Source organism: Oreochromis niloticus, linkage group LG14, assembly GCF_001858045.2.
Source record: "Oreochromis niloticus isolate F11D_XX linkage group LG14, O_niloticus_UMD_NMBU, whole genome shotgun sequence".
NCBI lineage: Eukaryota > Metazoa > Chordata > Actinopteri > Cichliformes > Cichlidae > Oreochromis > Oreochromis niloticus.
This window is the reverse complement of record NC_031979.2, coordinates 34,224,750-34,246,928: the sequence shown is the minus strand read 5'-3', so window position 1 is coordinate 34,246,928 and position 22,179 is coordinate 34,224,750. Positions and strand designations below refer to the sequence as shown.

General features: G+C 40.7%; 1 protein-coding gene across 2 annotated transcripts in view; it reads right to left on the bottom strand.

The window, feature by feature from the left end:
* nova2 (NOVA alternative splicing regulator 2) overlaps positions 1–10,560 on the bottom strand; it is an 88,923-nt gene extending 78,363 nt beyond the window's left edge. Inside the window, exons 1-2 of one of the 2 annotated variants that reach the window (XM_005461108.4) lie at positions 9,498–10,560; positions 6,766–6,834 (exon numbers count right to left, since the gene is read on the bottom strand). In XM_005461108.4, the coding sequence (XP_005461165.1) occupies positions 6,766–6,834; positions 9,498–9,654 (226 nt within the window). In that variant the 5' untranslated portion in view covers positions 9,655–10,560. The remainder of the gene's footprint in view (positions 1–6,765; positions 6,835–9,497) is intronic. The other variant, XM_003456376.5, reaches the window with a different exon arrangement.
* Between the last annotated feature and the right edge of the window lie 11,619 nt (positions 10,561–22,179).

Below are 22,179 nucleotides of genomic sequence, written 5' to 3'. Positions count from 1 at the left end.
TGATAACTCATTCCCGTTCAGCTGTTGTGTTATGTAAACTGTACATAACACAAAAGCTGAATAGGAATGAGTTAAATACACGCCTTAAAATGGCAGCTAATAATCCGTTTAATTTTTGTATTATTAGTTTAGTATTTCTGCTTTACTGTGTACATGGTTTTTTCCCCAGATGATGTAAACTTGCAAGCTTCCAGTGCTCAGGAACCCACAGGATTCCCTCAACACAAACCACAAACCACAAACACACACAGTTTTAAAAAGGAAATTAAATCATTTGGGCTAGAAAATGGAGGGATTAAAACTTTAAACCACTGGCTACTAAAGAACAAAGTAGATAATGGTGAGTGTGTGTCTGTGTGTGTGTGTGTGTGTGTGTGTATAGATGTGGGTGTGTTTGTGTAGATGTGCAGCTGAGTAACTACAGGGTTCCCTACTGGTTGCTGTGATGAGGGTCTTTGTTTTCACTCTGCAGTTTAGTTACAACACACACAGGAAGTACACACGCTTTCTTTTACGAGCCAAAAGGATTTTTTGATTAAAGACTTGCATCTTTTTTTCTGTGTGACTGTGTGATATAATAAAAATGTGGATAACCCACGACACCCCTAAAGTTTGTCATCATTAAAGGAACCAGCAGGCCTGACACTAAGGTTACATGTGGCCGAACTACACGGCTGTACAGCAGTGTCCATTTCTATAATAGTAACATGTTTTTAAAAAAGATATGTTTAGGCACGAGCGCCACAGAAAAACTAGGGCTGATTAAATTGTGCAAAATCTCTGCATATGTTCAGCAGGTCAAGAAAGGCCAATCTCAACATGTATAAATAATAAATCCTTCATCACCATGGCATATCTGGATGAGTAAACAGTCCAATCTGTTGCTAAGGCCCCTGCAGACCCGCCAGGCCCAGAATAGGCTCTCCATGCTGGGGGATCGGGGGCTCAAATCCCAGGATCTGGTGTCCACAGGCCTGCACAGGCAGGGTAGGAAGGTTGAAGATCACAAAGCCTTTCTCGTATTCTTTTACTTTTCCTCAAACGCTTCACTCAAACAAGCACACTTAAAGTCACCACTTAACTGAAGTTTTAGTTTGTAAATTACATGTCCAGTCATTTCATTATTTTGTAAGTGTTTGGCAGCTCTTTTCTTCGGGGCACTTGCGCTCTACTCCCCTGATACTTGGTCATATTCTGCTATGAATATTATGCAAAAACCTGACTTTTGGAAGTATGTAGAGAGCTCCTGACCAAAGGCTTTGGAAATTCAAAAAATGCACACGAGTGCCTGTTATAATTCAGAATTAAGAGGTTTGTTGTTACAGAAATGACATGATTGGAGTATACTCTATCTGAAGAATCACAGTTATGAATGTTACACTGCTGAATGACATTTGTCAGTAATTCCCTGCACTGGTATCCGCAAACAAAATGTCTCTGAAATAACCAATACCAAAACAATAGAAAGATATATAGATATATCTGTTATAGTCTTCAATTGTAAGACCGATGTTCATTTATTTAAAAGAGAAATATTTTCTCTCCATCTTTTTCACCACTTTTGTTGTTTTTGCTTTGCTATAATTCAGTTTCAGAAACCTGAATCTCTAATTATCAGTATTAGTAGATTTTAAAAAGTGAATTCAAAATGTTAATTCCTTAACCAACACTTGGATTTAAACATTAAAAAGATCAAATGTAAATTAAATTATTTAAGTGTGTCATATTAGTTTTTGTGAGTTTTTGACATTTCTACATCATCAGTTTGACTTTTCTTCCCTAAAAAAATAAATAAATTGCACAACATTTGTAACGGAATAAACTCAATGTTGCAAATTGGATACAAATTAAAAGTCATATATGCAAATTTTGTTTTTAATTTCATCGGGAGGTTCACTAAACACTCACTTTAAAAAAAATGCATTTTCTGGCACTTTTTTCAATATAAATATACAAAGTGGGTCAATACAAAATATGTGTATAATTTAGGAGCCACAACTTTTTGATATACCTTTATGTGAAGGGTTTAATCAGAATTAAGTCAAGCATAAAAATAAGGGTTAATCTGGATTCCAGCAACTAATTTTCCAGTACAACAATGGCCTCAATCCCCCTTTATATATTTTTTCCACTCTGACAAGATTAAATATCTAGGGGAACTTCTGAAATCCAACAATAATGACAGATATCAGTACCAAATACCCCAATCTGTCTTTATAAAATAATATAGGTCAAATGTAAATATGAAACCCACATGAGGGGGAAATGTCTTAAGTGTAGCAGTGTGAACACAGCCTTGGATGAGGGAAAGGGGGGCTCTGGTATGGAGGTTCACAGCTCTGGGGACTTGGAAAATATTCATCTCCTCTAAGCAGGGAGAGTTAAGGGGGGCAGGCTTTGTCTAACACACCCCCTCCAGTCCTCTTCTCTTTTGTTGGAAGGAAGCATTCACACACACACACACACACACACACACACACACACACACACAGACGTAAAGCACTCCAGCAGTGAGGCTCTGACCAGCTGTCTTCATTCTGAGAGATAGCCATCGTCGCTCATAAACACAGAGAACTCACAGAGGAAGGCGAGCAGGAGGAAATGTCTCTATTTCACCTTTTCTTTAATTTCACTCCAGCATCTGCGTCTTTCATTTTAGCTGACACTTCCGCAGCACAGAAGGAGCGTTCATTATTTTAATTGCTTGCTTTAGAACATATCAATATCTCATAAAGTTTTTACATCTAAAGTTTGAAGTCAATATCTAAAAAATCGCACACGAACATCCCTAAAGGCATCGAGACGATTCCAACGCCAGCAGCATGCAGATACTCTCATTTGTTTTTGTGCCAGCAATCGCGTAGAAGTTTGCAGAGAAGCAACATCTCAATTTAAAAATGATGCCGGAGGGGCTCGGGTTACATGCAAACAATTTCGCAACAAAAATTAGAATAAATTACAAAATTATGAAACTTAAAAGATGCCCAACTCGATAGAGCAACACCTGCAGGAGGCAAATAATTATAGAAAGAGAATGGGTTCCTCTACCGATTTATCACGTGCCTGAAAGAGCTTATCTGAGATAAGAGAAACATCGTGCTGCAGAGTTTCAGTTTGAATAGCGATTTGGGGAGAACCAATCAAATGCCTGCATACTGCCTCCATATGTGCTGTCATCAGGGCGTCTGCGTAGAAATCGGAGCAGACACGGCGGCTACGCTAACAAAGATAGCCGAAGCCGCCTTCTTTCTCTCTCTTCAGAGTGTGTGTGAAAAGTGGTGTGTATTGTTCATACACCGAGGCTATTTCAAAGCAGGGGGGCCCTTCCAGTTGTCCTCCCTGCATCGGCCCTTTCATCGCTCCCTCATCCATATTTATCGCCGCTCAGCTCTCCTCACCTATCAGCGACCAGCTAGCTGTGACCGATGTCTCGCTAAACCAATCACATGCTTCCCTTTGTGGGAACATTAGCACCTCTCAGTGCCTTCACCCCACCCTGTACAATGGCTTCTTTGCTTTTTTTTTTTTTTTGACGCAGTGGCTTAAAAAAAAAAGAAGAAGAAGAAGAGGAGAGAATAGAGGAGAAGGAGAACTGCAGCTACCGGTGGCAGATTCAAGTCGATGGCGGCTCCAAATCGATTGACAGCCTCGGAAACAGTTGCCGAGTGAGCGTCGTCAATAGCAGCCAGCAATTGATGATGGGGGAGTGGGTGGGGGATGAAATGATGGGAGGACGAGGGTGAAGGAGGACTGGAGGAGGAGGAGGAGGGGGAGGAGAGTGGAGTCATGATGGTCTGAATAGAGCATGATTAGTATGGATGAAGAGGAGAGGAAGATGGAAAGAATGAACCCGGGAGAGAGGAGAGGGAGCGGGCGAGGAACGCTTACGAGTGAACAAAACAGGCGTGTCGCAGAGGAGAACGCTGTGTTCTGACTCTCGCGCTAAAGGACGAGCGGGAACGCTATCAGTCGTTATATTTACCAAAAATATCGCCTTGAGTTTAACGGCAGGAAAAAATACAACTGTGCATATTTTGTAAGATAGCATCAACAGTTGTAACGTGTTGATATTTAATTTAAAATATGAGCTTATTGTCTTCAATCTGGCTCAGAGTGAAGCAGTTTTAGCTGAATTTAGGAGTGAAACTCGGTCTGGGTGGTGTCGGGGTTTCTTCCTCCTCGACCAGACGGCCGATCAATGTGAGGAAGACTGTCCTCCTTTGTATGGATGGCCCAAAAAAGGATGCACAGCTCAGCTCCAGGAGCAACAGAAAACACTCAGATCAATGCCATCAAAGGCCTTGTCTCATATAGTCAAGGCTCGAGTCACAGCCTGACTCTGGGTCTGCTACTGTAAGTGTGCAGCGCAACATATCATTTACACACCACCTCATCTTTTTCGTTAAACTTCATCTTTGCTTTTTGTACCTGAAGTCAAACATATAACACACACACACACACACACACATGCACACACAGACACACGGAAAGCTTTGAGTGTACTGCTAGTCTAGTCCCCTAATGTCACTTGGCAAGGGCATTTCAAGCCCCTCCTTCTTCTTCCCAGCACTGGCTTGCCAGTCCATCCATTTACTAAATGAATGTATTATATCTTAAAGGCAGCAGAGAAGACAAGGAGGAAAAAAAGAGGAGAAAGAAGAAAAAAAACACTAAAGGCTTATAATTAAAGGCCTGAGAATCTCTGTGCACCAAGGTCAGCAAACTTATCCAAGCTGATAAACCTGCACAGCTCCCACACAGTCACATGTTGGTTTCCTGATCACCTACATGAAAATCAAAAAAACAAAACAAAAAACCCACTCCAGTTTATTTGGTTTGTGCTTACGTAAGGCTTCTTAATGGCTTATACAAGCAGGTTTTTTCCCCTGAAAGCTGCATTTGTTTTCAGTGGACTGAATCAGAGTAATTTCTTTTAGACTGAAAGGCTGTTCCTGGGTATTTGTATGCACTGGTTCTTTGCATTAGCCCAAACAAATCAATCCGGTGCTTTAACCTATGGTGCTGGATTCTACATCTTACTTGGATTAAAATGAATGAAAAACATGCAACTTCCAGGACGCTTCGATAAAATATTACAATGCAAAGAACATTCTCTACATATAGCACTGGAAAATATTTCATCTTCTAAAAAGCTTTTTAGCGACTTATGGATCTATTTTCAAGTGGCTACAGTTCACTGCACATAACGCAAATAGTTCAAATTAATAAAAGTATATTTCTTTTAAAGCTAAGCTGAAAAAATTAAATGTAAGCCATGCATCACACATAGCTGATGTAAACAATATCAGTGAATAACAAATGCTGAGAATTACAATGATTTAGTAAGATGTTTAGCATGATTTAATAATTCTGGCTGCTTTATAGGCGTTTGGCTCCAGACCTATTTTGTTGGTTTTAGGATTTTTCATTCAAATTATATATATATACACAATTAAATGATAAGAAAAGACCAAAACACATGAACACATTGAAATAGTGAACCCTGAGTGGCACCAAATGTATAAATTATGAAATTACTGGAAGATATTTATCCTTTGAATTCATCATGATCAAGCCCGTCTTTGTAAATAATCTATTTAAACATAGGAAACTGGATTAAGCATGAATGAGCTCATTAAACGTCTCTGATCATATATGTACACGATAAAAGGGAACTCTGAGTTTCTTTAATATCCCGAAGAACCCTGCTGGACGCGGTGAGGGGAGCGGGAGGCGCAGAGATAAGAATGGGCTCGGGCTGGTGGATTAAAGCCGTGGTGGGGGTGGGAGCTTGTGAACAGCAGCGACTGCAGCTCCTCATTGATCTTTCCGTCTTTAAGACCTTCAGCTTTTTTATAAGGCGTAGCTGTGATTTATGACCCGCAGGGCTATAGCTGTCCCATGTTTTCCTATCTACAGTCTGACAGCAGACCAGCTCCTTCTTTCTGTCGCTTGCCTTTTTCTTCACTCCCTCTCACACACAAACACACACACAGATATTTGGATAAACCCTGGACACTGGAAAAATCCAGGTCCATCTTTTCTCATCATTTTTGACCCAAACGCATACTCTCGCTTCTAATGAACGCAGCAGATCTGATTGATATGAATGGAAATGCCCTGGCATTAAAACCTACATCTGGACATATTTATAAGCTGCAGCTGTTGGAGGAAAAAAAAAGACTTAAAAATATTTTAAAACTTTGATAAAGATAAATTTCTTTGATTTAAAAGTTTTCTTCCTTCTTTTTTAGGTCTACTCAATAAAGCTTCAGTCTTCCTGTTGTGCGTCTCTTACCCAGCAGCAGCTGCACGCTGCAGCCATCATTTGGCACATTTTAACCACAGTGAACAGTGAATGAACATTTCAACAATACATCAGCGGTCGTAAACCCAAATGCTTTGATGGCATGGCTAGCATGAGGTCAAAGGTCATCATCTGAGCAGCAATGTTGAGTATCATGACAAAAGAAACACTGGATTTGTATAAAAAGCATGACAATGAATGTTATGGAACTGGTAACATACAATATAAAAAACATCAGCATGCATTATCCTGAATCATGAGCAGGATATGAGGGTGTTAAATGTTGCTTTAAATCCTATTTAAATATCAGGCCCTGCAGCAGTCAGACCACCTTGTTAAAAGCCCTATATCTTTTATTTTTACTCCAGGATTTTGCACATTAAGTCTGTGTTGTGAATCAGAATTTCACAGTAAAGATTATAAAACAGGTAGAAGATCAAAATCAAAGTCTCTCTTACCATGAGTCTCAGTTTCTTGGTGAGGGAATACAATGCCTTCAGTTTCAAATAGGGGCTGCAGGAAGGCCACTACAGAGAGAGGAAGCACAGGGGGTGGGGAGTGTGTGGTGTAAACTAATCATACATAAAAACAACCATTATTATGATCTCTTAGCACCACTTTGATTTCTAAATTTACAACTGCAGCGTGGGTGCAGCTTAAAAAATATCAAATACAAAAGCATGTTCTCTGTGAAAAAATACAGCTTCTGCTTGGCTAAAATCAGCCATTACATGGTGAATGTTTTCTCTCCATCAAGAGTCAGGCATACAAACACTTTGCGTATCTTGATCCAAGTAAAAATCTAGGTTAGGCTCAACGCTGTTATCCAGATAATTCTAGCTTTAAATCAACAAGACCAAATTCTCAGATTAAAATTCAAACAAAAATGCATTTTCAGAACAGAGTAGAGTTTACTGTCAGTGCAGAATTTGTCACAATAGACCCACAACCAAGCTCTGATTCCTCTTTGTTGCTGTAGTTTTGCATGTGTGTGTGTGTGTGTGTGTGTGTGTGTGTGTGTAGGAGCTACTTGTTCATTTTCAACCAAATGCTATCGGATCATCGGCCTGATGTTGCTGGCTGAGCTGGCAGCACTGCAGCCGTCCTCTCTGCCTGAGTCTGTTTAGCTGTCTCATCATCATCATCATCATCATCATCACCGTTCCAACCTTTTCATTTGTCTAAATGGACAAGCGGCCTGAGCGTTACGCAGGCAGGAAGAAAGTCCCCAGAGGGGCCGCCTGGGCTTTTTACGTACAGTGAGGAGGAGCCTTTAGTGCTCTGAGTGCTGCATCGATCTGGAGTTAAACACTGCTGGCGAACCTGCAGCTCACACCTCCTCAGTCGGACTCTCCTCACTCGCTGTCTAATTATTACTCCTGAGGATGGCTGTCATGTTTCCTGGCGGGACCTGAAGAATCTGTTATAAATGGCCGTCCTGATGTTTTTTTCCACTGGGGCCAGTTCATGCAAAGATCTACCAAAAGATGAATTTCAGTAATCCAGAGGAGTCTGTCGCTTAGCTCGCACTAAACACAAGTTTGTTTTCAAATTTCACATTATGCCACCTGTCATTGTCATCCAAAAGGAACAGGGCACTTAAGCCCTATGGATCTGCGAGAGTTTATGTTTAGATCGTGTTACAGCAGCCATAACAGTTGCACTAACTGAGCGAAGCCAAATCTTCTGACCATTTCAAATCAAGACTGAGAAATTAGGCCAACAATCACAGCTCAGTCATGCTCACCCTCTCTAATACGACGGAGGTTCCTCTTTAATATACCGGCAGAATTACCTGCAATGAAAATTACATTCCCTGGGGGGGTTTTGTTTTGTTTTGTTTGTTCAGGGAATTCAGTTTAACACTGAAGACATTTCAGAGTTTAAAGCTAAAATTTTAAATGCTGTTTTCAATCTTTAAGGCCCTGGTGAGAATTACAGTTGGGACTAAACTCTAACAAACTCCACATTAGAGAACACGTTAGGTATCTTAACCTTAAGCATATAACTAGTCCTCAAATCAGTCTAACTGGCATTACAAATATTCAGTCTTCACAATCATAGTCAGACTGAACTCTCTGCACTAAAAGATCAGGTCCCATTAAAACCTATAGAATCTAATTATTTAAGCATTTTAAAGGGTGTGTTGGATCTACTCCCAGAATCTCCAGCAGCATTTTAAAAAGTCTCCTAAACCTTTATCATCTTTTTGCTGAGTATAAATAGCACATTTAAAGGTGTATTGTATGTCCAAATGTCCATGATAGGGTGCATGGCCAGGATAGGCTACTGATGGTTGTAATGATGGGAATGCTTGGCGCATGACAGCATGTAAACAAAAACCAAATATGGTGATTACCATGGTGACATATCCATATTTCATCAAACCAGAGAATAATGAAGAAATCATTCATCGAAGAAATTAGTGGGGAAAAAATCAGCTTTCCCTTCCAGCCGCAGAATATTAAAATCAGGACAACAATGAATGATAAAAATATCCTCTCCCTGACACACTGCATTAACACAGACTGTCGCATTCTAAACTGCTCTGGATTCCCCCTGTTTTCCCTAGCTCGCCACAGGCCTGCTGTTAATATGAGTCCGCTTGTTTATCCGCTTGTGTAATTGTACACAAAGCGGCGATGGTGGCTGATGTGTGAGATTATCACAAGGTCATCCGTCGACGGGATGAGACCCTGCGATCACGTACTAGCCTGATCTGGCTTTCACTTGTTTACATCCTCATTTTGGCTCCAGCATGGCCGCTGTGGCTGCGCGTAAATCTTAAGACGCAATAAAAACACCCAATTCGGCTGATGTAAAGAGGCTAAATCATCCAGGATGTGCAAGAGGGGAAGCGACGGCTTCCCTCCAAATAACACCCCCCACCCCCAAGTCCCTCTCATTGTTTCCTTTCCATCAAATGCGGCGACCCGTGATTATTTTAATACTGATGGAAAATGACTGTCGCTTATGACGAAGCGAATAATAAAAAAAAGACGGTCTCCCTAAAATTTAGCCTGTATCATTTTATTTTTAATCCCTAAATGTGTGAATTTGCCCTTCCACCACGCCATGGTGCACATCAAGAATCAGATCAACCTGCTCTGCTTTCTCTCTGCCTGCCTCAAGACGAAGCAACATTCACCGAAACCCGAACAGCTCCCGCATCCCCCAGCGCCGCTCTTACCTCCCGTGTTTGTGCGTTTGGTGCTGCTGGCCTCCGTTGGGGTCTCCAGGGGTCTTTTACGTGAGTCCGGGGGATCGGACTCCATGTGTGGTTGTTGATTGTGATGGTGAGGATTTGAGAAAATGCCGTTTTGTTGTACTGCTCCGCCGGCCATCATTTTCGAGCTTGCTCTTGGATGCTTAGGCTGCGTTTGCGTTTAAATCCCCCCTTTCCGTTTTTTTTACGCAGCGTAGCCGTGCAGATGAGTCCTTGGAGAGGGTAAAAGCGATTTAGGAATTGCAAAATACGCCTGTTTCTTACGAACGGGGTAGGTTAGCTGCGCGTTTCTCCGTGGTGCGCCGTGCGTACAGAGAGATGCTGCGCAGGGGCAGAAAGAAAGAAACGCTGGAGCGGCTCAGAGAGGGAGAAAACAGGAGACCTCTGCAGATGGAGCGACTTCTAGGCTACTAAAAACGTGCCAGTGGAGCGTCACAGTTCCATCAACCTTCAGATAAGCGGGCTAGGATATGTGTATCATTCCGCTGCAACCAGTACTCATGTCAGGCGGTACAGGATGGTGGCGCTCCTCTGCAATAACCAGCGAAACGGAACAATAACCAAAACAAAACAAAAACACAACGCAAAGCGCAAAGAGGCGAAGTCAGCCGAGGAGAGAAGAAAGGAAAGGGTGATCGGTGAAGCAATAATAACAATAATAGAAAAAAAATCCGATTCTTAGGCTATCAGAATTTCGTTCTTCTTATCCTTTCCTGGCTCCAGTCGCGAAGACACCCAGGGGTGACGGGTGGGTGAGAAGGGTCCGGAGACTCGGAGCTGGAGGAAGACAGAGAAAGAGACGTTTTGTCCTGCTCGTTCTCTCGGTGAAGATGCTGCAGTCTTGCGTTCAGAGCATCCCTTCGCTGACTGGCTGCTGGAGGAAGCGCAGGGGAGCGGCTGACGTCACAGGGCCTCGTGATACCTTTCTCGTTTTCTGCACACTCGGATTTCCGACGTTTTGCCAAAAATAAGTGTTGCTTTTTTACGTTGTTCAGTTCCCCGTTTCACGGGACAAATGTCCCACTTTGCAAAATGTGCACGTTATTTAAAAAAAATCTTTTTTATTAATTATGAACAATCAGCCGCGCTGTGTTACAACACTCTTCACCATCTCGTGATCCGAGACTCAAATTTAGTTGCAACGTATGAGGTCAAATGAAATACAGTAAGCAAAAGCTTTAGCCGAAGCTAAACAAGCCAAAGAGAAACGATGCGTAATGCGCTCAAGCAAACAGACAAAATCGAGTGCGCGCGAAGCTCAGAATCGCTGATTTTCGACAGAAAGTGAAAGCATCACGAGAGAAAGCGAAAAACTGAGAGAGGGAGAGAGAGAGGGAGAGAGAGACGCCTCCGCTGAGACGCGATTGGCCGAAGCTGGAGGCTGCTTTAGTCCAGAAAAACGGAAAGGACTCGGATATGCGCTGCCGGCGGAGTCACGTGGCGGAGAGCGAAGGATGCGGCGGCGGCGGCGGGTTTTTACTCCGTTACAGCGGCAAATGCAATTATGGCTGAACGGGAGCTTGAAGGTCCCGCTGCGGCTGTTTGAAGGTCTGTAAAGGCCGAGGGAGGCAGCCTCGGACACACGTGGAAACCTGCAGCTGATTTCTGCCTTAAATTTCAATCAGCGAGTGGAATTCAACTGGCAAGAGCCTGAAGGGTGTTTTTTTTCTACTTAAGAAGGAATGACATGAATAAGAAGGGTTTTTATAAAATCTGTTTTGTTCATATTTGTTATTGTTTGCCAGATTTTTGTGTCCAGAGAGCTTGGACCAATCCAGATGACCCTGGCCAGACTGTAGGCCTGTTCAGCCTACTTGTACTAAAAAAAAGAAGAAGTCTCCTCCCCCTTATTTTCAAATTTTTGTCAGTTTTGCATCAATATTATTGAATAATAATTATTAAAAACACAGCTGACAGCATAGGAATTACATAACCTGAGCTAGGCCCACCTGTCCCCTCAGCTCCTCTTTATGACCCACCTGTGTGTGCTGCGCCTGACATCTCTGCGTCGCTGTGCCTGGGTCTGAAGAGGGATCCTCCAGCACTGTGAGCTGTGAGAGAGAGCTATACCCGCCTCACTGTTTCTCCCTCTCTCACGCACACACACACTCACACGTTTGGCAAATTCTCACACACACTCAGAGAGACACGTAAATATCTTCAACCCCCGCTCTCCTTCTCCGTCCAGAGCTCTACAGATGCCGATCGTCCTCGGTGCCTCCTGTAGATTGTAGTCAAGGTGACATTGTCCTGCTTGATCACACGCACGAGCACACGTGCACAGAGCAGCCACTCACACTATTTCACATCACCGTGAGAAGCACACCGGTGAGCCAGACTCCTGCTCTGGAAATACGTGGCAAATCCAAGGCAGATGGATCCCAAGCTGCAGTCTGAAACAGATTCCGCACCACAAATAGCAGGAACTGCTCAGAGGTACAAAAGGCCTGGATGCTGCAGGCACCTAACTGTATGAGCTGCAGCGAGCATCTGAACTGTATCACAGTTTCAGCTCGACACGGACATTTATATATTTGGAGCAGAGGCAACATTCGCTGGAAGCAGAATTTTGAGGGTCCTGCACAGCCAGATCGCCCATGCTGCTGCTGCTGCATATGGAAAAAGTGAAGTAACCCCATAAGCAGTAAAGCACACAGACTAACGGCATTCTTGAGTTTTTATTAGGTTAGGTCTATGAGCAGATGTTAGGGAAACGGTTTTCAGAGACTTGGTTTTGCAAACTCCTCTTCAGCTTTGGGTACTGACCAAACACTTCAAGCAGTTGCCACAAACTTTCCCGAGCAACACATGCAATGTGGAAGGACAAGGTTACTGTAATTTCCCAGTTTTCCCTCTGCGTCCTAATCTAAATGCAAAAGCTTCATTTTAGCCAACAGCAAATCTTATTTGGACTCCCACATGCAGTTTTCTTATGGAAAAAGTTACCACTAAGATTTTTTTCTTCATTTTGGAACCAAAGACTGGAATTCCCTGTTGTCCAAAATGTTATGTAGTCACTTAAGGACAAGAGGCAAGAACAGCTGAGACACAAGTCAGCTGAATACTCCACTGAGAATGTGTAAAAGGTCTTAAATTTGATATAAATATTTAATCCTGTAATGCCATAATCAGGCTCCTAATTAAAAAAGCCTGTTTTCCCTCTGTCACTTGAAATAGACACAGTTTTTTTTTTTTTTTTAAAGAGTAAATCATTCAAAGCAGGTGTAGCTGGCGCACACCTGCTTTCCCTGCAGGGTCTGGTAGTGTACATACAGTAGGCTGTTCTGGCTTTTACTCTAACACTGGTTAAAAGGTTGACTGCAGCTAAATGGATCATCAGGGTGTAAAAGCCGCTCTGGTGCCTCAAGTGGCGGAACATTGGTGCCACCTTGTGGTAGCATGACGAAGAGCAGAAGTGTTGCTGCTCCTCAGTAAACATGTTCTGGTGGATTTCATGGATTCCACAGTCTATTTCTTATGCGTGCGTTTTTGGCCCTGTTAGTCATACATGGGTTGATAAAACGCGGAGTGACAAAGTGTCCTAACTAGTGGTTTATTATAGCATGTACATAATGATAATAATCATAATATAACGTGTTTGCTATGGCTCATAAATACAGTAAATTGTGTATTTGTACAATGGATTTTTTGCACTTTTTTGAAAGTTTAAAATATAATGTACTTTTCAAAATTCATAATAATGAATCTTAAAGAGCATAGTTCATTTAATGTTGATAGTTTTTTTCTTTCTTTCTTTCTGCGATTAAGCAAAGATAAGTTTAACATCACTTGGGATGAAAGGGCCTGTATGAAGAGGAAAGCCAGCCGATTAACTCTTGACAACACTATGTATATATGTCATTTTATATTTAGTTTTATGGTGAACTAAAAGTATAACGTGAATCATAACTGTTAAGAACAAACCTAATATTTATTTATCTTAAATCTCATTTTTAGGCTTCAGCTTCAAAAATAAAAGCAGGAATTTAACCATCACCATCCGATTGAAGTGTTAACTTCTAAAATCTTTAAAAAGATCTCCTAGAAGAAATCGTCCTATGCAGAGTTCTGCAAACCGAGTAGCACTAAGAGTGTGTGTGAAAGACTTCTCCCAAAAGCTCAGTCAGTCTCCTCCCACTCCCACTTATGTATAATTGTCCTCCCACCCGGTATTCATTCAATTTCATCGCAAAAATCAATAGGACAGTCGATGCAGAGCAGGAGGCTCAACCACTCTGTGAGATTGAAAGGAGACAGATGTGATGTGTTCCTCTTTATTTTTCTAGTGGCTGCCCTGACTCATGCCATCATACTGAAGATTTATGAGTGAAACTAACACGACCTGAGTGCATCAGAGGAAAGTGAATTGTAGTGATATGTTTAAAGACTTAATTACTGTTTCAAATCAGTGCCTGTTTATTTTTAGAAACTGCAGCATGGAAGCACAGTGCCAGCTGCCTTTAGAAGACAGCATTACTCGTTTTTTTACTCAAGATATTTTCAAATGAGGGTGGAAACTCATGATTGTTCATGATTCAACTTCTCAATAGGAGAAATGGCTCATTTTATAATGGCCAGTTTATCTAAAATACGATGCAATAAAAATGAGTAAAGTGGTTAATAAAAAAAAAAATTTTTTCTGATCCCTGGACTGAACTGCACACACACAAAAAAGAAATAAAGAGAAAAACATCCAAACAGGGAGCCTGGAATGAGAGATTGCAGTTTAAATCTGAAGCTGCGTGCTTTTTGGTAATTTCTGACAGATGGTGGGGGGTCGGCTGGGTGAACACCCATCATTTCACCACGTCTGGAGGAGGTTTATGAGCTTCCACATAAATCTACATTATTCTCTGCACGCTGTGCTTAAACTGCTGCTGTGTGTGTGTGTGGCTGCACATATTTGAGAGGGGCGTTCTCCACTTTGTGTTTTTCTGCCATGATCATTCTTGAGATTCCAGATTTATACATTATCCTCTGACCTTCAAACTGCTAATGTGTTCATAATCACTCATCTGATGCTCACTGCTGCTGTTTTTTTGCACTTGCATTGCACTTCCACGTGCTGCCACTTTGGATAATTTTCTGCTAGAAACAATGTTGCACTGCTTAAGTTTGTGCTAGAAAATGAGAGCGAGCAAAGCGAGTGAAAGAGGGAGAACAAGAATAAATCGTTGCCGCCTTCTTTGAGATTTGAACCTCCAAAAATGAATTACCTTCTCATTGTGTCCAGTTATTACAAATGAAAATATAGAGAGCAGTGAACTGTGACAACCAAGTATTTGGGCTGTTTCACATGATTAATTATTATAGGAAGTCAAGAGGCAAGCAAAACAGCCATTATTTCACAATGAGACTGGAAAAATAGAACACATTTCCATATTGAAAAAATATGTCTTTTCAGTCAGTTCCCTCCTCGCTGATGGAAAAGGGAGAATTCAACGGCAAGCTGCCATTACGGTTATTGTTCTGCTGCAGACTGATGAGCGCGCACACATCTGGTCAACTGGGAATTTTTTTCCCCCTCTTTCTAATATTATTTTCCTTTGTGTGGTGAAACTGACATCAGGTCTGCTCCATTAGATATCAATATCAGGGCTGATTTCAGCAATTTTGATAGAAGCCTCTTTATCGTTACATCACAAATCTATCAGATCATACAGCTGTCTATTATCTAGGAAAATCCATTTGGGGATTGGCTATGGACAATACAGAGTCAATCCCATATATACGTGGCTGAAATGGCAAAAAGATTTTTGATTGAGATTGAAAATGACAGATTTAGATCATGGAGCTTTTTTTTTTTCTCGCATTAGCAGCAGTAAGTACTGCCAAGAATATACAGCACGTCCTGCATGTGCTTCATACTGATGATGGCTGTGAAAGTACTATAATACAAAAACTGTAATCTTTCATTGTTATTAGCTAATCCCATCTATACTGTACTGTGTTATAAAATGTTTCTAATTAAGATTTAAATAGAAACCTTTAATGGGGTTTAAAGAGGCAACACTTTAAGTCAGTACAGATGCATACAGATATACAGTGTATAGTAATATCTGTAGATTTGTATGTTATTATTATTATTATTATTTAAATTTAGCTGGTCAGCATCGCGGGGAACTGCAGCATTTTGAAGCAGCATACCCTTTAAAAACTAAACTGCACATGATTACAGAATTTTAATTATTGCTACATAAACCATTACTATTGTCACTACTGCCACTGTGGTACCATCGCAGAACAACTGCTGATACTTCTGCCACAACCACAGTCTCAAATACATCAACGTCCTGGAGTGACTGTTCTGTGGACGTTTGACCTTTTTTAAATAAATTTAAATTCATGCTGAGAAAAATTAACACAAAGTTTTAATCAAAGTCAAGTGGTCATTTTGCTTTGCACACACTAGATGGCGTATTTGTATTTGTCCAAACTCCTAAACAGAACCACTGAGTTCAGCATCCATGAGTTAAAATGTTGTTTGTTTTGGGTTTATTTTTATTTTTCAGGGGAGGAGTGATTATTGATTTAGCAGACAATCCAACAAATTTAAACAAACTTAAATTTTAAATTTAACAAATTTAAAAGCATTATTATTATTATTATTATTATTATTATTATTATTATCATTATTATTATTATTATTATTACTATTGAATAGAAAATCTTCCTTCTGCCAGATCCACTGTATTACAAGCATATTTTCCATATTCTCTGTAAATAGAGTTTATATTTCATTCCGACAGTGTTGTATTTATAGATACTTTGATGGGGATACTACTACGTTAAGCAGTATAGAACAATATAGGACAAAATATAAAATATAGGACAATTTGTTGGTATTTAAAATAATTCACACACTTGTTTATTTGTTTTTGGAATTTTGGGGTTCATTTTTAAACAGTTTAACATTAAATAAATATAATCATATTAACCCTGCAGGCCTTGAATACAGTCTTGCTAACTGTCAGGTGACTCGTCTCACGTCTGAGGATAAACGGTACAACTTGCCCATTGCTCGGGCTGAGATCCCTGAGGTAGTTTAACAAGTCCTTGGTGGCAGGAGCACTGGGGTGGAGGACTTTCCCTGGAGCTCCTAAAGGCTGTGAATGCCTCTGGGGCTGTTTTGGTTGACACACGCCTGAAACATTGCTTGGATGCCTGTGAATTGGCAGATTAGGGTGATGGGGACAGGAGGGGTGTGTTTCAGGTTGAGAGGAGGGTCCATCTGCTGGTCAAACCTCAGATTCAGGAGGAACTAAGAGGGTGCGGGAGTCTCCCCGACAGGTCAATATGTGTTTTGTGGACTTGAAGAAGGTATGCTTTAAGCTGTCCTGTTGGTAACGGGTATCTGGCCCATTGTTACGAGCTATTTGGTTGGCACATAAATTAATAACAATGATGATTAATTTCAATCTTAACTTAAAGGCCACAAAACAGTCAGGAATGCACTGATCTGAGGATTTCTTAGACATCTTGCATGTTCATATCCTTACATTGTAAACAACAAAAAGAATTATAGCCTCTAAATTTGCATCAACTTAAAAAAAAAAAACTACCGCAATGCCATTTTCATCTTATAAATAACAGTAAATAATTTTAGAAAGGGAAAAAGGCTGAATCACTAATGCCCATTCTCACTTAGGCTAACAGGAAGTATGGGACTGAGCTTCTCAGAATAAGAGAACGAGGAAGACAAATGTACTCTTCTAAATATCCCGTTGCCAGAAACAGCCTTCCCGTTCAGAAACATCAGACTTTAAAGCATCAGAAGCCAAATAAATATAATTATCTCACTTGCTGAAAAAACGGCTGGTTATTGATTTAGTGATTAGATCATTCTGCACTGAAAACAAACCAAAGCTAAGTCAACGGTCTGCAAATAGCTGGAGCCAGGCTGAACAGAAATAGGAGGAGAAAAGGGAAATTTTGTTTGTAAATAGTGAACTGGAGAAGCTTTCTGCCCAGCTCACTTACAGATGATATAAGCTGTTTGTTTTCTCAAGCTGAGGCTGTTTACTTTGGACGTTCTCCTCTGTGCCTACTGCTTTACATTGTTTCAGTCTGAGGATATCCCTGATGAACCCTGTGCTCCTAGGCAAAGATTAGAGTTCTGCAGAGGTAATAAAATTAAGACTCTTGCCCTGAAAATAGAAAGTGCTGCACAAATCAAGGTATAATTCTCCAAAGATTTGCATTTATCCCCCCACACTCGCTCTTTAAGCTTATCACTTTAAATGCCCATCGTCTCCTGATTGGCTGGCTCTAGCCTTGTTTGAGAACCAGAGGCACATTCAATCACAGAACAGCATGCATTGTTTTTTTGTATTGAACAGCGTGTTTCCTGGTTGCTCTGCAGGGCTCTGCAGCACCTCTCATTTGCTGGGTGTGTCAGAAGTGTTACCCATTCAACAGCAACAAGTATATAAACATCAGTGCATTAAAAAAGTAGAGCACACAATGAGAGAGTGACCTTAGGGGCAATACTTAACATACCAGGGAGTTCAATGCACCACCGGTTCAATTTACAGAAAAAAGGTTTTTAACCCTTGTATGGTGTTCGTATTTTTGTTACTCAGCCAGTGTTCATGGGTCTGGTGGACCCGCTAGAGTTTTGGCTTTCCAATTAACACTATCAAACAATTTTATGTTAAATTACTCAACAGATGTTTACTTTATCCCAATTACAAGCCATGTGAACAGCAAACATGGTTAATTTTTTCCTTTTACCTTTGTTCGATCACATTTATGAATTAATGTGCTTCTCGTTTTTTGTCAATAAAATGTTATAAAAAAATAAAATCAGTTCTAATCAAGTGTACATATCCTTATACCATATTTTGCAGGTTTTGATGGTATATACTGCCTAAAGGGGCAACGGCCTCTAAATGGCATGGCTCTCACAGACCCGAACACCATACAAGGGTTAAAAAAGGGAGAATTTTAAAGAGCAGCTTAGCTAATTATCCCCACAGAGTCACAGAATTTATCAATACAAGGAACATTTCAGTGATTTAACATTACTTACAGCTTTGATTTTCAATTCTTAAACAATGTCAACTTGTAGTACAGGCATAGCTGGAAACCTAGCATCAGCTGCATTCTGTTAACAGTTCCTCTGGAATGAACCAATACTTGGCTTTAAAGTCCGTTGTTTCAAAAAAATAAAAAGCATCTAATGCTGTCTTGTGTTGCCTTTTCTGGAAAATCTAAACAAATATAACCCTTGCTCCATTTGTATAGACACAATTTTATGATTAATCTCTGAAAATTTCTAGAGAACTGCTAAGTACAGGTTGCAAACCCTTTCTGAGAGGGTTGGGGAGGCTGGGATGGTGTGCTGTGTGCCCATGTAAGGCCATGTAAGAAATCGCTGCACAGTGATTTTAACCAGGCCAAAAGTACAAAAAGTTTTTTGAAATTGAGAGATATTCAGAGTTGTTTGAAGCTTAAGCCTGTACTTCATGTATGTTGCTTCAATAAACACTAGCTGTATAGCTGTGACAGATTTTATATGACAACATAAAATATGAAAACACATTATATTGTAACTTTATATGAATAAATAATCATCTTATAGAAAAATACCAAAAACAGTCTGAGTGGTCTGATACTCTGGCAAGGTAACTGCATTTAACCCCACTGATTTAAATCTTCTGTTCTGAGTGAATCACATCCAGAATCCAGCTCCACAATTAATGCAAAGAAGTGATTTACAGGAGAAGTTTGTTTTTCCAACTCTGACACAGAACAGTGCACAAGTTGGCTGTCCCGTTTGAGTGGTGCTAGCCAAATAAGGCAGAACCACTTGGTGCTAGTGGACAGTATATTTTTGGTTTTAACATAAAGCTCAGTCTTGCAGACAGGAACAGCACAAACATGATCCTCTTAAACCTATTTTTAGTTTTAGTGCCATTATGTTCTATGTCACGAGTTAGCTAACCAACTAATGTAAGTATTTGATGTAAGTCTTTAAGTCATTAGCCGTTTCTGGGTCCAAACACACCTTCTGGTCCCAAAGTCAAACGAACACTGCGGCATCACTGAGAGTCACAAACTGTCTAAATTCTTTAATGTTTAATAAAATAATTGGTGTGGCTGCTCTGGTGTAACAATTAAGTTTAACATCCAGGTATCCAACAAAACAGTAGAAGTAGAAGTTTATCGGAGTTCAAAGTTAGCAGGGAGTTAGCTCGCTAGTTTCCATCTAAAGATGACATACGATGTTCTGACTGAGGGATTCCTGAAATATTAAAACGTACAGCGCTGCTATCACTTCCGACACAAATGAAGACAGAAAACTAAACAGTAGTGACGTTTGTAGGGTTACTGAAGTTAGCATGTATATAATGATGTGCTACGTGGTGGCTAGCTACACAGCTATGGTTAGCATGATATAAACTATGGGCAGAAATCTGTGCCATCAGAAACTGAATTTGAATAAGTTAAATTTGAATTTGAATTGCTCAGATTGAATCTGAATTGTAACTTGAATAAATGCTTTTGAAAACTGAATTTGAATTAGTCTAATTTGAAATTGAATTTATGGTTTGAAAATGATCATCATTAAATTGAAATTGAATTTTATATATTGAAAATGAATTCATTTGCTTTGAAACTGCATTTTATCCTTTAAAAATTCAGCTGTCGAATAATTTCAGTTTCACTCTCACCATTCAGTTTCAGTTCTACAATTCAGTTTTTTGGAACATCCGGTTCCGGTTCAAGAGTAAACGAGCGCAGATTAATAGAACTACCTTTTACTAGCTGACCGAAAGTGTTACTGATGGGAATCTACAGCGTCTTGAGCTGAATTAATTTCTGCCCATAATAAACACATTAGCACAGTGAAGCCGGAGGATGAACGCTAACTTTTTTCCACTCAAAAGTTAATGCGAGGGTTCCCGACAAATGCAATTGCATGGCAGGATGCTGTAAATGGACCAAACTTAAGTGAGGAGAACCCATCCCCGCTTATCCTTTTCAGGGTCGCGGGGGGCGCTGGAGCCTATCCCAGCTGTCATAGGGCGAGAGGTGGGGTACGCCCTGGACAGGTCACCAGTCTGTCGCAGGGCCAACACACAGGGACAGACAACCATTCGCACTCACATTCACTCGCACATTCACACCTAGTGGCAATTTGGATTATCCAATTAACCTATCCCCACAAGCTGCATGTCTTTGGACGGTGGGAGGAAGCCGGAGTACCCGGAGAGAACCCACGCAAACACGGGGAGAACATGCAAACTCCACACAGAAAGACCCCGGCCTGATGGTGGAATTGAACTCAGGACCTTCTTGCTGTGCGGCAACAGTGCTAACCACCGTGCCACCGTGCTGCCCAAGTCAGGAGAACAACTGAGATAATCTATCCACAAGACGAGGTTAGTCATTAATATACAGCTGCATGGGCTGGGCTGTAGTTACACCGTAAGGTTTTAAAAACTGAGCTTTGAAATGTGCTGCTGATGAATACTGGTAATAAAAGCTCAGAGAGGCCAACAGTGATCACTAGCTTTTTTGGATTAAATAGAACAAGATACAAAACATTAAAAAATGTTAAAAACACAACAGCCTTAATAAACACAAAGTAGTTTGGACCCGGAAGCAGGTTTCATACGTCATCACTTAACAATAGGATTAGCTGCCGCAACCAACCAACCAACCAACCACAAGACGCCACGTTCCGTACTGACAGAAGACGGCGCTAAACATGTTTTTAAAACTTTAAGCAATTCTTTCTTAAATCCAGCTTCACAGACAGTTACATCAATGTCAGATTTTGAGAGCAGGGCTCAATGGTGTAAATTAGCCTTTATATTTGTAGTGTTTCATGTCCCCTTCAATTAGTTATCATACATTTTAAAAAGCAGTACTTGATTTTTAAATTTTAGCATTCGGCTTTGGAAAGATGACCAGACTGCTCTGCCACGTTCTGAGGGAATTCCAACGTCTGAGTTTAGGGCACTGCAACAAAGCTGATCCTTAATTTCCAGGATTTTAAAATTGTGTCTTAAAAAATCAGGAAAGCTTTCATAAACAGCTGCCAGAATTGTAAAAGCCATCAGTCACTTTTTGTATGTCGTTGAGTCTCTGCTGTAGCTGCTGCACCAACAGCCATGGCCTCTCACCCAAGAATGAACTCTAAGCTCGCAGAGTAGGAAGTAATACCTGATATTGATGTCAGAAATCAGATGTGTTGAAACAATGATGAGAGTCTAATGTTATCACTGGCAAAGTGTACCTTCAAATAGTGACACATTGATTTATTGTTCATGTTTATTGATCTCACACTAAATTTCTATTCCCTCTTTGCTCGTTTCTGAGCCTGTGCTGAAATCTCTAGTCCCAAATCTACGTCCAATCTCAGTTCAATTGCCTCAGAGCAGGTCCCCAGTGTATAGTCCTTCATGTCCCAGTCTTTAATCTTATCCTTGCTTTCCCAAAATTCACAGACCCTACGGTAACACAGCTGGACTGAAACTCTGTCATCACCTTGGGGACTCTCTGTCAACAGGAAGTACAGAGACTTTATGCTTCAGGTCTCATTTTCGTATTTCCTCCTCGACCCAGCCAATCAGAGCAGGATTCACATGCAGAAGCAGACTGCCAGCTCATCAGACCTTCAGGAAACATCTGCAAG